General features: G+C 41.2%; 3 protein-coding genes across 5 annotated transcripts; 2 read left to right on the forward strand and 1 right to left on the reverse strand.

Annotated features, from left to right (window-relative positions):
- Positions 1-216: 216 nt before the first annotated feature.
- Positions 217-2377, forward strand: ier3ip1 (immediate early response 3 interacting protein 1). Its single transcript, XM_020081551.2, has 3 exons — positions 217-380; positions 806-907; positions 1400-2377. The coding sequence occupies exons 1-3, from the start codon at positions 290-292 to the stop codon at positions 1453-1455; spliced, it is 249 nt and encodes an 82-aa protein (XP_019937110.1). The 5' UTR covers positions 217-289; the 3' UTR covers positions 1456-2377.
- A 1458-nt stretch (positions 2378-3835) lies between these two features.
- On the forward strand, positions 3836-8112 carry hdhd2 (haloacid dehalogenase-like hydrolase domain containing 2). Its single transcript, XM_020082611.2, has 9 exons — positions 3836-3861; positions 5273-5382; positions 5527-5629; positions 5733-5838; positions 5952-6036; positions 6151-6316; positions 6435-6485; positions 6604-6667; positions 6864-8112. The coding sequence occupies exons 2-9, from the start codon at positions 5282-5284 to the stop codon at positions 6965-6967; spliced, it is 780 nt and encodes a 259-aa protein (XP_019938170.1). The 5' UTR covers positions 3836-3861; positions 5273-5281; the 3' UTR covers positions 6968-8112.
- katnal2 (katanin p60 subunit A-like 2) lies at positions 5647-12922 on the reverse strand. Of its 3 annotated transcripts, XM_020082607.2 has the most exons (16): positions 12702-12922; positions 11955-12025; positions 11450-11616; positions 11279-11315; positions 11019-11109; positions 10780-10890; positions 10571-10648; positions 10133-10231; positions 9139-9202; positions 8906-9024; positions 8710-8801; positions 8251-8361; positions 7657-7819; positions 7470-7572; positions 7207-7360; positions 5647-5841 (listed from the first exon to the last, which is right to left on the reverse strand). In XM_020082607.2, the coding sequence occupies exons 1-15, from the start codon at positions 12789-12791 to the stop codon at positions 7221-7223; spliced, it is 1536 nt and encodes a 511-aa protein (XP_019938166.1). In that variant the 5' UTR covers positions 12792-12922; the 3' UTR covers positions 5647-5841; positions 7207-7220. The 3 variants fall into 3 exon arrangements, with proteins under 3 accessions (XP_019938166.1, XP_019938168.1, XP_019938169.1); XM_020082609.2 differs by lacking the exon at positions 5647-5841 and having other exon boundaries at positions 7221-7360; positions 12741-12922; XM_020082610.2 differs by lacking the exon at positions 5647-5841 and having other exon boundaries at positions 7221-7360; positions 11955-12065; positions 12741-12867.
- Positions 12923-13343: the final 421 nt, after the last annotated feature.

Below are 13343 nucleotides of genomic sequence, written 5' to 3' on the forward strand. Positions count from 1 at the left end.
TTTCATGAACGCACAAGATGAGATTCCAGAAAGTACAAATAATAACATGGACGTAAACTTTCTGACACGAGAAGATCGTTAAAAGAATCAATGATGAATCTCATCGATCGTTTTAAAGTGAACTTCCCTCTTCTGTTGGGAACTAGAGGTCTCTGAGGACAGAAGAACACTTCGAAGTGCACGCTTATTCTCAGGTTTCACGACATCTGCTGCTGGTTTACGGCGGCTGCCCCTGGGCGTGCAGGGAGCAGAAGAAGAAGAAGAAGAAGAAGAAGAAGAAAGTGCCAACATGGCGTTCACCCTGTACTCTCTCCTCCAGACCGCGATTCTCTGCGTTAACGCCATCGCTGTGCTGCATGAAGAGAGGTTCCTCAGCAGGAGTAAGTCCAGACATGTTGGAAAAGACGAACATTGTTTGTTTTAACAAGATTCACTCGTTGTCGTCGCGATAAATGCAGCTAGCTAACTCTGCACCGTTAGCTCACTGTGCTGTGTTAGCTCACTGTGCTGTGTTAGCTCACTGTGCTGTGTTAGCTAGCTCAGATTAAAGGAAGAAAACTCATCAGAGAACAACAAGTAGTGGAATAAGATTATTTCTTTAACCTTAAAGTGAAATTTAAAACCTCCTGCCTGCTTCTGTCTCTTCTAGTTTTCTGGGGTGGGGATACTTGATGTGTACAATTACACCTATTAACACAATAATACTTCCATGTGTTGATGCTCTGCCCCCTCCCATCCACGTGTATATAAAAAGTGCATGTCGTGTTTTTGAACTGAAGCTCCCTCTCTGTTCTCCCTCCTTCAGTCGGCTGGGGTGTGGACCAGGGAGTCGGAGGTTTTGGGGACGATCCAGGAGTCAAAGCCCAGATCCTCAACCTCATCCGCTCGGTCCGGACGGTCATGAGAGGTAAGAGGATATATATTTATATTTATGTATGAGCCTCACACATGAAAAGTAATCAAGCAAATTCTGTTTCAATTTCTGATGAACATGAATTGTTAACTGCAGATGAACCAGGTAGGATGAACACAAAGGTTGTTAAACGTCTCTCTGCAGCGTAGACTCTTTCTAAAAAGATTTACACACAACGTCCAGCACGCAAACATAAGAGTGACAGTATATATCATAGAACTGTTTGAGGAGGACTCACTGACGACAAGGAAGAAATCTGAAGTCGCTCCAGAGCGTAAGAAAGAATCATTCCTGAAATAATAACACACTTCTATTATTCACAGTATTGAAACAGGAGAAAAAACTGATTATAGAGTATTTCAACTTTCTAATAACTCCAGAAATATCTGTCTGAAGTAATAATATACTATTTAGTCTAAGATCACAGTTTGTGAAGTTAGTAGAGCTGGTATCCTGTTGAATAGATAACCCTTTCTTTTTTTACAGTGCCTTTAATAATTGTGAATACTGGCTGCATCGTCCTGTTGTTGCTGTTTGGTTAACACCAGCACACAATCTACGAACCGGACACGTGCCAAGGAACAACTACACACTCCCACACAGACGCACAGGAAAATGTGTGTAATCCAGAGACGTCTGTCTTCGCTGGTCTTCAGCAGCGAGGACAATGTTTTCCATAACGGTTGTCAGGGGAACAGAGGAAAAGAAGAAGCCGAGACGAACACGTTCAGAACTGAAACATTCGAGGATTTAAAGTCACAAATACAACAACATGTGTTTTTGCTTTCATCATCACATGTTTCATCACAGACTCATTCGAGTGAATCTGTTTTAGTGATTTCATGATAACGAGTCATGTTTTATTTGAGAGTTACAGAGGAGGAGCTTGTTACTTTTTATGGATACCACAAATGTCCGCAGCAGTATTTCCTGTTTCACTTCACACACACTGTGTCGATGAAATAGAAAAACACACATCAGTGTTCAGATCTGCTTCAACCAGTTTAAGGGGTTTAAAGATCACGTTTGGAGATTCAATTATGCTGCTGCCAAACTTTCTACCTGTGATCTGTGTCTCTTTACCAGTTTTTGTAAACCAGAGACGTCAGTGACAGGAGATATTCAACATTTGTCAAAAAGATTGCGACTGTAAAGTTTTCCCTTCTCGTCGTCCTGCAGAACTTGTTTACTCATTTGTGTTTAGGAGGGAAACTCACAGTCGAGATAGAGGTGCACAATCCCACAGCTGACAGGAAATTCTCTTTAAAGCTCCTTCATTTTTACTAAAGTGTGAAAACAAATGTTCAGTGTTTTTATTTCTTCTGTTTTGATTGAATATGTGTCATGTAAACTTTAAGCAATACGACCAAACACGACTGAAATGTTTTTACCTTTGTACTGTTTACACACAAGTACCCTGAGATGGTATCTTGAAATATTAAATGTATTATTTAGTGCAATTAATGATTTTGTACTGCCTCAGTTTTTTTCTGTGTGGCAGCGGGGGATAATAGAAAACATCAAAAGACCATTTCAACTGTTCATGTTTTTGACCTTATATGAATCGGAAAAAATGAAATGCAGAATTATCTCCACCACTTTTGGATATAAATATACACCATGTTTGTCTGCGCCTCCCTGCTCCACTTCATTAATAATCCACATATGTTGTGAATTATCACCGGTCCGTCCCCGGCTGTAAGCTGCACAAATATTTTTATTAACATTAGATTTGATCCTGAAAGCACGGGAGGGGGGTGAGAGGGGAAAACAGGGATCAGCTGGAATTAGAAGCATATGTTTATCAGGGAGATTTGCACAGTAAAGCCACTTTGATCTGTGATTAGTCAGAATTTAGCTGCAAGTTCACGGTGAAATCTGTAAGCGATCACAGGCGAGCGGACGTGGATATGTTTCTGCTCTTCACAGGTCAGGACGTGTGTTCTTTGTCATAAAAAAACACATGAGAATGTGTTTTGTTTTTTAGCAACTTGTAGATTAACTTAAAAACTACACAACTACACACTGTTTTCACATTTACATTACATTGATCGTGATAAATGTGCATATAGATATAATTAAAATAGGGAACAAAAATAATCAAGAAAACTGTTTGCTAAATTACTTTTCTACATGTAGAAATAAAAAGATGATTTCAATTAATAATCAAGTAATTTTAAATGTGCAAAAATACTGTGAATGAACGCAAAACACTTTTTTTGTTTCCAACAATAACGAGGGGCAATGAAAGCATGAAAACAAATAAAATCATAAAAAAGGTCAGTGGAAAAATAAATAGATTTGATTAATCCGAAACCGCAAAACACTTTTTTTTAAGTCCAAGATGGTTCTGGTTTGGGATGTTATGTCCAGAAACTAACTCACAAACAAAATGTTTTTCAAAACCGAGCTACAAAATATTTATGCCGAAAAATGGACAAGTTAAAACAACAGCAGTGTTGTTCACGATGTGGAGGAAACAGGAAAAGAGGATTTGATCCGAGCTGTCTGGCATCACGCAGAGAGGAGGTTTTAAATGTTTGATAATTCCTCCCAACATATTAAATCTGAAAGACGCACTAATGTGCTACATCTGTTGGTTGTTAGTTTGTTGCTGGGATACATATGTTTTTTATTCTAATGAGTGATTAAGTGGTTAAAGTTAAACCTCTTATCTGATTGGAAAATATAAAATGGAAAAAATAATAAACAATTTAAAATAACAGAGAACATGGGGAAGTGAAATAAAAAATAAGTATTAAAAAAGTTTTTCTCTCTAGAAAATATTCAAATATTCAAATATATTAAAATATATGACACATTTCAAAAAGTGTGAGAGTAGACGTTACAATGTTTGAGCTGCAGGGGGCAGCAGAGAGCTCCACGTCCAGACTCTAACCGACGAAGAAGAACCTGAACCAGGAAGTCGCTCAGGGACGCAGCTGAAGGTTTGAACGTGTTTAACTTCATTCACTGTCTCGTGACTTTGTTTGTGGAATAAAAGCAGAAACTCTGCTTCGCTGTTTGTTTTAGATCTTCGGTTTCTAAATGTGGTTTTATTGAACGTGTTCGAATTAAAGAAAGATGTTAAACTTAGTTATTCTTCGGTTTGTTTCAGTGACACAAACACACGTTCACAGAAATGACCTGATTTCAGTGTCATGAAACTGCGGCGAGGTTTTAATTAAAGGTTAATTCATTAAAGTTAATTAAACTGTTGAAGAGGATAAAGAAGAAAACATCAGGACAACTGAGACTAGATCCAGTGAAGGAGGAACATTAATATTAACACCATGATTATTGTGCTTTAAGTTTTACAGCAGACTTGTGAAGTAGGAAAATAAAAGGCCTTTAGTTCTTTCACAGAAAGATTTCCTACAAAATCTACCAAATAAATGTAGTAAATTTAAAATATTTGGGATTTATTATAGAATATAAACTAAATGCATGTGTAATGTGCTTGTTCACACAACCTTTGGTCACAGTAAAGTATTGGATATTATTACGACGTGACAGGAATTTTTCTTTCTAACTGAAAAAGAAAATCCATTTCACAAATCTGTTGTCTTTGCAGGTTTTCCAACAGTTTTCAACCTGAATCAATAAAAGTAGAAATAGCATCAGCATCAAGTGCAACAGAGTTTTTAACGGTTTCATGTAGAGAATTGTGACGCTTGTTACAGCCCCAGTTTCCTTTAACGTTGCTGCTTTGCTCACACACACACACACGCTCAGAAATAAGCTTTTACTCAGCTTGGCCCTTCTCACAGTTTCCTGTTATTAGTTGAGCTAAATACAAGTAATAGAAACGTGTGTGTGTGTGTTCAAGCTGTAATGGGGGGGCAGTAAGAGCATTAATTGTACCCTCACATTGATAACTACATGACAGAAATCCAAGCATGTCTAAATAAAAGGAGATCACAGTCTGAAATCACATTCCAATAAAACACAATCCCAAAATCTGTATTCTAGGCAGGAAACCATAAATACTTGAGACAAACCGGTCAATAATCCTCTCAGTTCGTCCTGATGCAGGTTTGAATAACGCAGTAATCTGATCAGTTCTGCCACTACCGATGTAAAATTATGATTACGAACGCATAATCTCTAAAATTATACATTATTTTTGAGAGAATAAGCTTTTTTTTTTAAACGGAGTAAAGCTCCATTTACAGCGGATCTTGGACATATTGAGTGGTTTATGAAATCATAGTCAGAGACTGCAGCACAAGCAGCTCTCACTGAACAGCGCCGAGCAGGTGAGGCTGCAGAAACCTGTTGTATGGTTGGTTGAAGAACTAAAGTCCAGAACCAGAGATAATACAGGTGAAAATCATGACGCACAACATTTTCCTGCAGGTCTCCAACATGTCGGGCAGACGAGCTCTGAAGGCCGTGCTCATTGACCTGAGTGGAACTCTGCACATCGAGGACACAGCGGTACCTGGGGCACAGGAAGCACTGACCAGGCAAGAAACTGCCTCCAAACCTCCGAATGTTACTGCATGAATGAAAACTAAACCTGAGTCCTTGAGATCAGGGACGAAAACCAGTCACCGTCTCTTTTGATATTGTTTTCTTATATTAGATGAATCATTTGTTTGTGGGGTCAGGTTGCGGCAGGCGTCTGTCGCTGTGAAGTTTGTGACCAACACCACTAAGGAGAGTAAGAGGAACTTACTGGAACGATTGCAACGCCTCAAATTCAACCTTCAGGTGAAACACCAGAGTCATTCCATCTAGATGATTTTACTGTAATGATCAAGAAATTAGACTTTTTTTCCCCCCAAAACGTTGGAAAATGAACTTTACATTGCAGGAAAAGGAAATCTTCACGTCTCTGAGTGCAGCGAGGAGTCTGCTGGAGCGGGAACAGCACCGACCGCTGCTGCTGGTGGAGGACAGCGCACTGGAGGACTTCACAGGTACTGGAGTGTGTGAGAGAGAGAGAGAGTCTGTGCTTCAGTTGAAGTATTCACAGTTTGAAATGAAATGCAGAAGCAGCTCTTTGTGTTGGTGAAGCTGTTTTTATTCACAGGCATTGACACGTCAGAACCAAATGCTGTTGTCATTGGCCTTGCTCCTGATCACTTCAACTACCAAACACTCAACGAGGCTTTCAGGTGATAACTGATGGATGAGATACATGAAACTAAAACTGCTTTTTTTTTACTATTTTTTAGTTTTTCACTGATTCATCATCTCCGTCTGTTAAGCATCTACACTTCTTCCTGCAGAATGATTCTGGATGGAGCTCCTCTCATCGCCATCCACAAGGCTCGGTACTACAAACAGAAGGATGGTTTGTCCCTCGGCCCCGGGCCCTTTGTGACGGGACTGGAGTACGCCACAGACTGCAAGGCTACTGTGGTGGGAAAGCCAGAAAAAACTTTTTTCACACAGGTAGTAAAGTGTGCAGCGTTTTGTTCTGTCAGGTATTTTCTGATGTGGATCCACATTTGATTTTTGATTAACTAAAAATGAATGAAGCCTCTTTTCTCTGGTTGGTTTGTTCCAATAGGCTCTGCTTGATTTGGGATGTGGCCCCGGTGAAGCTGTCATGATAGGAGATGTAAGTATATCATCAAATGTGATTCATTAACTGCAAGTTTGGTAGCAACTGTACATTATGTTGTGTATTATTGTGTATTAGTCTACAGTGGTTTGTATCTCTGCTGTTTTTACGACAGGATGCAAGGGATGATGTGGGCGGGGCTCAGAACGCAGGCATGCTGGGTATTCTAGTCAGAACTGGTAAGAAAATAAAAATCTACTTTTCCAATCAATTTATTCTCAATTTCATTTCATCATCGTGTCTCTAGACCTGACAATTACTGACCAGTGAGCAGAAATTGTGGCCATCTTCATGTCTTTGCTGTCACCACATATCATGTTAATCTTTGGCTCTGATGTCATCATGTAAACCAATATAGTTCATTTTATTCTTCAGGTAAATACAGAGACGGGGATGAGAGTAAAATCCACCCTCCTCCCCACCTGACGTGCGACAGCTTCCCAGACGCTGTTGAACACATCCTGAAGAACCTGCTCTGAACTTTATCTGCGATGATTCTAGGACGCTGTTGGTTTTTAACACTGGAGACAAAGGAGCTGCCATCGTCCCGAACGACTGAAAGTATTCTCCTCCTCCCCATGATTAAGTGATAAATAATATTTACTTCTTCTAAAGTAACTTTAAACACAAATGTGTATTTTAATGTTGGACTACATTTCCTCGTCAGCTCCACAGTGTTGAAGAGTAAAAGTAGAACATGCATTTTAAAAGCACTGACCGTCTGTGGCAGAGTCACACAGACTCGTACTCTCTCTCCCAGGCTGTGTATCTGTCCATCAAGTTTCGGGCCGACGGTTTGCTGTGTGTGATGACTTCTAAGAAGTCGGCCGTCGTCACGGTTTCCAGCTGGATAGCGGGCACGTGGGCGTCTTCTGTGGAGGAAAGTGACGGTGAGGTTACAGCGTTTTATTCAGAGACGCCCGACAGAAGACATGACAGGATGTAGCCGTGCTGTCTGAGTGTGTATTTGTGTTGTTGTACCTTTCTGATGTGACTCCAGAACATCAAAGATCTTGCGAACTGGTCTCATGGCGGCCTCCTTACACACCAATCTGATATCAGAGCCTGAGTAGCCCTCCATCTCCTGACACACACACACACACAAAGATGAGGCCAAACTAAGAGAACCTGTATTTTGATCTTGAAACTAAAATTCTCTGTAACACACCTTTGCCAGAGTTTCGTAGTCCAACTCAGTTCGTAGCTCCACCCCTCTTGTGGAGGTGAGAGGCGGCAGCCAATGAGAGGTCATAGACTGGCGAGCTGCTGAGGAGGGAAGACCCACGAGAATCCTCTTCTCTAACCTCCTCAGCACGGCATGGTCCAGTTCCCTGAGAGACGAGCAGCAGGACTCGTTACAGACTGCAGTCGGCTGTTTTTGATTTTTTTCTTACACTGTAAAACTTAAGTGTCTGTTCTTGGATTCCAGAAAGTGAAATAGTCATTATCAACTTGATTCTTCATGCATTTTATTTCTAATATGGATTCTCAGTGACTCCAAATTGAAAACTTGTGTTGAATCGTAGTAAAGTGAAGTTGTTGAGATGATAATGACATCTGTTATTGTTGTAGGAAATTACTAAATGTGTGAGAAAGGGAAATAAATCAGAAGAAAGTCAAAAAAGTGGCTTGTGTTGTATTTGTGTGTCACTTATATCTGTCTTCATCTTCCTTTATAAATGTAATGGTGACACAGTAATTCGTTGTCATTATGATGATAAGAAAAGAAATGTGAGTGGTTTGTGTTCATGCTGAGATTTACCAAGGGAGGTTGGAGGCAGCCAGAACGAACACCAGCTCCTCTGATCTCACGAGTCCGTCCATCTGCACCAGCAGCTCCGTCTTCATCCTGCTGCTGCTCTCATGCTCTCCTCTGAAAACACAGATCAGCTTTTTATTCACCTTGGCATCTACATAAGTCATTTAAAGCTTAAACTCCTACATCTACAACTAGAATATCATTCAGTGGAGTCCATACATCCGCCAAAGTCCAACAGTGCTTCAAAATGCACATGCTTCTAAATATAACAGATTATTTTCATCAAGATCTGTGAATAATTCTGCGCAAAACTTGCAAATGTAAAAAAAAAAACACAACAAACAACTTGCACTGTAAACAAAATGGAAAATAAATTCCTGAATCTTCCCCCGAAATGTAATAGTTTGTTTCTTGGCCCATGTTAAAAACATGACCTCACTGGTGGAGGTAAATGCAGCTCACCCCGTGCTGCCTCCTCTCTGCCTCATCACTGAATCGAGCTCATCCAGGAAGATGGTGGAGGGGGCGTGGTACCTGGCCAGCAGAAACAGGACCTGCAGGAATATGCATAAATATATTTACACACATCTGGACTCACTTTAACACGAGTGCACTTGATTCACATTTGTTGCATTTCATCTGTTTTGCGGGAACATACCCTGACCAGTTTCTCAGAGTCTCCCCTCCACTTGCTGACGATGCTGGAGGCAGAGATGTTGAAGAAGGTCGTCTTGCACTCTGTGGCCACGGCCTTGGCCAGCAGGGTCTTACCTGTACCTGAGACAAGACTACAAGTCAGGGAGAATCACAGATTGAAGGACGACTAGGATACAAATAAAAAAAGAGAAAATCTGGGAACCTGATAATGGTATACAACTCTGGAGGTCGTACCTGGGGGGCCGTAGAGCAGCAAGCCCTTCCACGGAGACAGGATGCCTGTGAACAGTTCGGGGTACTGTAAAGACAAAGAAGTGGAACAAAAAAAAGGTGACAAAGAGAAGAATACAATTAGTAAAGGAAAGAAAAAAAAAAAGTGCAGATAAGACAGAAAAAGAGGGAGGAGTGAAAAAAATGAAATGAAAACTAACCTTTCTGAAAGTCACTTTGTTTCAGCATGAAAAGAATTTATAGATGTGAACTTATTATCACCCTTCAGCAACGTAACACGTATTTCCATTTTCCTGCCAACTAAGAAGAAAGTGAGCTGTGTGCAAAGGGAGCGGATCTAACGTGGAGCTGAGTCAGTGCTGCAAAAACCACACGCCACAAATCAGTCTGAATTTTTAGGTGGTGAACAGACGGACCCGACTCAAATCACCAAACTGACCTTATATCCCACAGAATGAATAATAATGGAGACAGAAGTTGGGGATTGTGGGACAGCAAAGGGCGGGGGCGGTGTTATTCAATAAGACGGAGCAGCGGAATAGAAGATAAGACACATCAGTCCTCATCTCCGTCTGTAAATGTCAAGAGGATGCAGACAACCTGATTTGTTGTCATCATATCCATGAGACCGGTCTGGGTGATGATGATAGAAAAGTGTGTGTGTGTGTGTGTGTGTTCGGTCTGTGCACTATTGTGTTTATGTGCCAGCTTTTATTTGTATGTGAAATTTATGTACACGGAGGTGAAAACTGTGTTAATGTGCTGCTGTGTACGAATGTTTCTCTGCATTCCACGTGTGTCCGCCGGCCCCCGGCCCATCTATCCATCTGTGTATGTGCGCTGCCATATTATCCCAGATATGGATTTAATGTCAGCCTAACAAACTGGCCTGACCCCGCCGCCCTCCTTCTCTTTAAGCCCTTTAAAGGAGATGTATTCAGAATCGAAGACGGGTGACCGGTGCTGAAATACCAGCGTGCTCGGGCAGCGGCCGCACCTTAATGGGATAGACGACGGCCTCTTTGACTAATCGCTTGGCATCTTCCAGGCCGATGATGTCCTCCCAGCGCACGTTGGGGCTGTGCAAATAGATGTCCTTTAGGGGTGAACACGCACATGCACACACACACACGCACACGCACACACACATAGAGATTGAGAAATGCATGTGATATCAGCTCGAAATGGACACACACACCTTTGGGTGCGATTAGGTTGTCGTAAAGAGGTGTCCTTTAGGATGAAACATCAGATAAGGGAAATAGATAGAACCTGGGCCTTCATTAATACAACAGATCAATTCATTCACACCAAGTCTGTCACTGCCCTCCAGTGGATACATTTGGTATCACAAAAAAAACACCTGAACGATGTCTTCACAGAACATCAGCTCTACATGTTTGCATGTGAAATAGCGTTCATGTGTGTGTAGTACCCTGCTGATGACTGCAGCCAGTTCTGACATCTCTCCGTCCATTCCAGAGAAGCCACTGAGGGGCTTCAGCAGCCGTTCCTGAAACACAGCATGAAGTCTGTTAGAAAAAAACACAACAACAAACAAAATCCTCCTTTTGGATTTTTATTGAACAGAATTTATTGAACAAAAAACAATGGAAATAAATTAAAATCTTTTAAACAGAGTACCTTTCTGTTCATGGCTATGTCCCCTGCTATGTCCCCTGCTGGTCCACTTCTGATGGACGAAACATTGAGACCAAAGTCTGAAATCTCTGGAGGAACAGAGGAGCCGTTCTCCTGGGAAATTACACACAGACATTAGGATATTAGATGAAGGTTTTCTTTATGCAAAGTACTTATTTTGGTAGTTTTTTTATCTGTTTGTGTGTGTGTGTGTGTGTGTGTATGTGTGTGTATGTACATACACTGGTGGTTGCCTTCTTGGCTCCGTTTCCAGACTGTGGTCTCTGGGTTGGGTTGATTTTGGGAAGACGCTTCACAGCTGAACAAGGAGTCCTGAGGGACAAAAAGAGACCAATCAACTGAGGGAATCCGTTTTTACACTTTCAAACACAGCAGACATTATTCATCAGCACCATGGTCACATCAGTCTCATTCTTCTTCACATTGTGTTGTGTATCTTACTCATTTATCACAGAACAGTGTGAGAGCTGCAGATTCTCACCTCTTTACTCCACCACTTTTCACAATTCTGTTTTCAACTTGAACAAAAAAAAAAAAACAGAAAACACAGACTTAGTTGAGAAATCCTGAGTTTCTCTCGGTGGTTCAGAATTTAGCGGCATGCTGTTTCAAAGTGTTTCTCAGTGTGTCGGTGGTGGTGGAGGTCTCACACCTGGTTCTGCTGTTCTTCTGATAAGTTTGGGATATTTCTGGAACTTGACGAAGTGATAACTCTCGTACTCCATCAGCACCATCTCCAGATCGATGTTGTCACAAACCTCGAATTTTCTCACACCTCCATTCATCTCTTGGTCCAAGGCCACTGCTGCTTCCATGTAGCTGGAGAACACGCACACGCGCGCATTAAAATTCAAAAGGCAACAGCCAAGTGTCCTGTCTCATGCTGTGAGCCTCAGGAATCCAACATGATTGACTTTGTTCTGTCTATGGATAGCATGTTTCTATACTTTCAATATAAAGACACACACAGACACAGGCTTTCTGTTGATGTTACTCACAAACCTGTTTCCTTAGTTACGTGTATAATGGAGGTTATTGATGTTTCCCTCTCATTTCTTTACTTGTATTTGTGTTCTCTCACTCTTCACAGTGACATCTGCCGTAAAACAAAAACCACCTCACATGTCGCTGCTGTTTGCTAAGTGCGTCTTACTGACCCTTGCCCCAGCAGGTGGTGGTAGATGAGGATGAGAAGACTCTTCCTCCTCGTGTCAGTCCTCAGATCTTCCTGTTGGCGACAGCAGTGATTTTTAAGTTTGGTTTCATCACTGTTCGGAGGAAAATAGATTAAAACAAGTTCTCCTGTCATCATATCACATGATTATTTTTACACAATAACTTAACAGCTCCTTTCTATTCAAATGTCCCAGTACATTTTCTAGAAGTACAGCAAAGTATCAAGACAAAGAGGATGTTACCCTGCGTTTACAGTTCAACTGTACAAATATGCCATTTTGTTCTGATTCTAATATAGTAGTACTGTAAATATTATAGTATTCCTGCCTTGATTTTAAATACTTCTCCACAGTTTGTGAATTTATTTCTATCAATGTGAAGAACCTGCACAGAGGAACTTTGTTCCACGTGTTGCCAGTAGAGGGCGACCGATGGCCACAGACGACCTGACTTGGTATCTAGGCAACCAGTGGACGCTGCGGTGGATGAATGAGAAACTTCCTCCGTTAGCTCAAATGCTAACTGCTAACTGTTGCTGTGACACTTAATCTGCAGAACACGATGCGTGTTAAAAACACGATGACGTGAAACCAGGAAAAGTGTTACGATCCGTGTGACGTCAACGGTTCTTTTTTTTTTTACATTCATAAAAAAAAACTAAAGTTCGTGACGCGTCATCCCAAGTGGCTAGTTAGCATCGCTAGTTGGTTAAAAAGTTGTTAGCTTACTTGCTCGAGGGAAGAAAAACTAAACCTTCGTCCACTCACCGCCTCTCGAGCCTGGTGAGCGATCTTCATGGACTGATAAGACATCTCCATTGTGAATTCAAAAGTTCACGTCTGTGGTTTTTTTTTTTCCGGTGGGCTCTTCACGTCGGTTGTTTCCGGGTTAGAGTTCGTAAACAGTGATGACGTCAGTCGGCAGGACTCACGACGGACTGAACCATTTTTCGTTTCTTAGAATTACAAAACGCAAACAGGCCAAACCATTTACAACCGAGCTCATTCCATCCAAACATACAACGACTGTGCACAAACCGAAGTAAGCTGAACGATCGAATACACATTAAAATGTAAATAAATAAAATGAAAATTTAATGTTCAAACATTGTGCAAATATTCATATAATAGTAAGAAAGAGACAACTCTTACAAAAACACACTGACTCTCACTAAATGGACTGAAACTATTTTTGACCTTTGACCTCAGGATCAGGTGCATAAGAGAATAAGTGCTGCAAAGTGCTGCAGTGCATGATGGGAGTTCACTAGTTGTTTTAAATAAACTGAGAAGAAAACAACAAACTGAGCAGACGAGAGAAAACTGTGCAGCAACTGTTAGAAGCACAAGTTTCTTCAGAGCTTCATCAGG

Source organism: Paralichthys olivaceus, chromosome 18 (assembly GCF_024713975.1).
Source record: "Paralichthys olivaceus isolate ysfri-2021 chromosome 18, ASM2471397v2, whole genome shotgun sequence".
NCBI classification, from domain to species: domain Eukaryota; kingdom Metazoa; phylum Chordata; class Actinopteri; order Pleuronectiformes; family Paralichthyidae; genus Paralichthys; species Paralichthys olivaceus.

Coding starts and splice junctions, on each gene's coding strand:
- hdhd2 (XM_020082611.2), top strand. CDS start 5,282: ATGTCGGGCAGACGAGCTCTGAAGGCCGTGCTCATTGACCTGAGTGGA. Junction 6,317..6,434: donor AAAAAACTTTTTTCACACAG/GTAGTAAAGTGT, acceptor TTGTTCCAATAG/GCTCTGCTTGATTTGGGATG. Junction 6,486..6,603: donor AAGCTGTCATGATAGGAGAT/GTAAGTATATCA, acceptor TTTTTACGACAG/GATGCAAGGGATGATGTGGG.
- katnal2 (XM_020082607.2), bottom strand. CDS start 12,791: ATGGAGATGTCTTATCAGTCCATGAAGATCGCTCACCAGGCTCGAGAG. Junction 11,316..11,449: donor CAGAAGAACAGCAGAACCAG/GTGTGAGACCTC, acceptor TTTTTGTTCAAG/TTGAAAACAGAATTGTGAAA. Junction 9,203..10,132: donor CCGTCGTCTATCCCATTAAG/GTGCGGCCGCTG, acceptor TTGTCTTTACAG/TACCCCGAACTGTTCACAGG.
- ier3ip1 (XM_020081551.2), top strand. CDS start 290: ATGGCGTTCACCCTGTACTCTCTCCTCCAGACCGCGATTCTCTGCGTT. Junction 381..805: donor AGAGAGGTTCCTCAGCAGGA/GTAAGTCCAGAC, acceptor TCCCTCCTTCAG/TCGGCTGGGGTGTGGACCAG. Junction 908..1,399: donor GGTCCGGACGGTCATGAGAG/GTAAGAGGATAT, acceptor CTTTTTTTACAG/TGCCTTTAATAATTGTGAAT.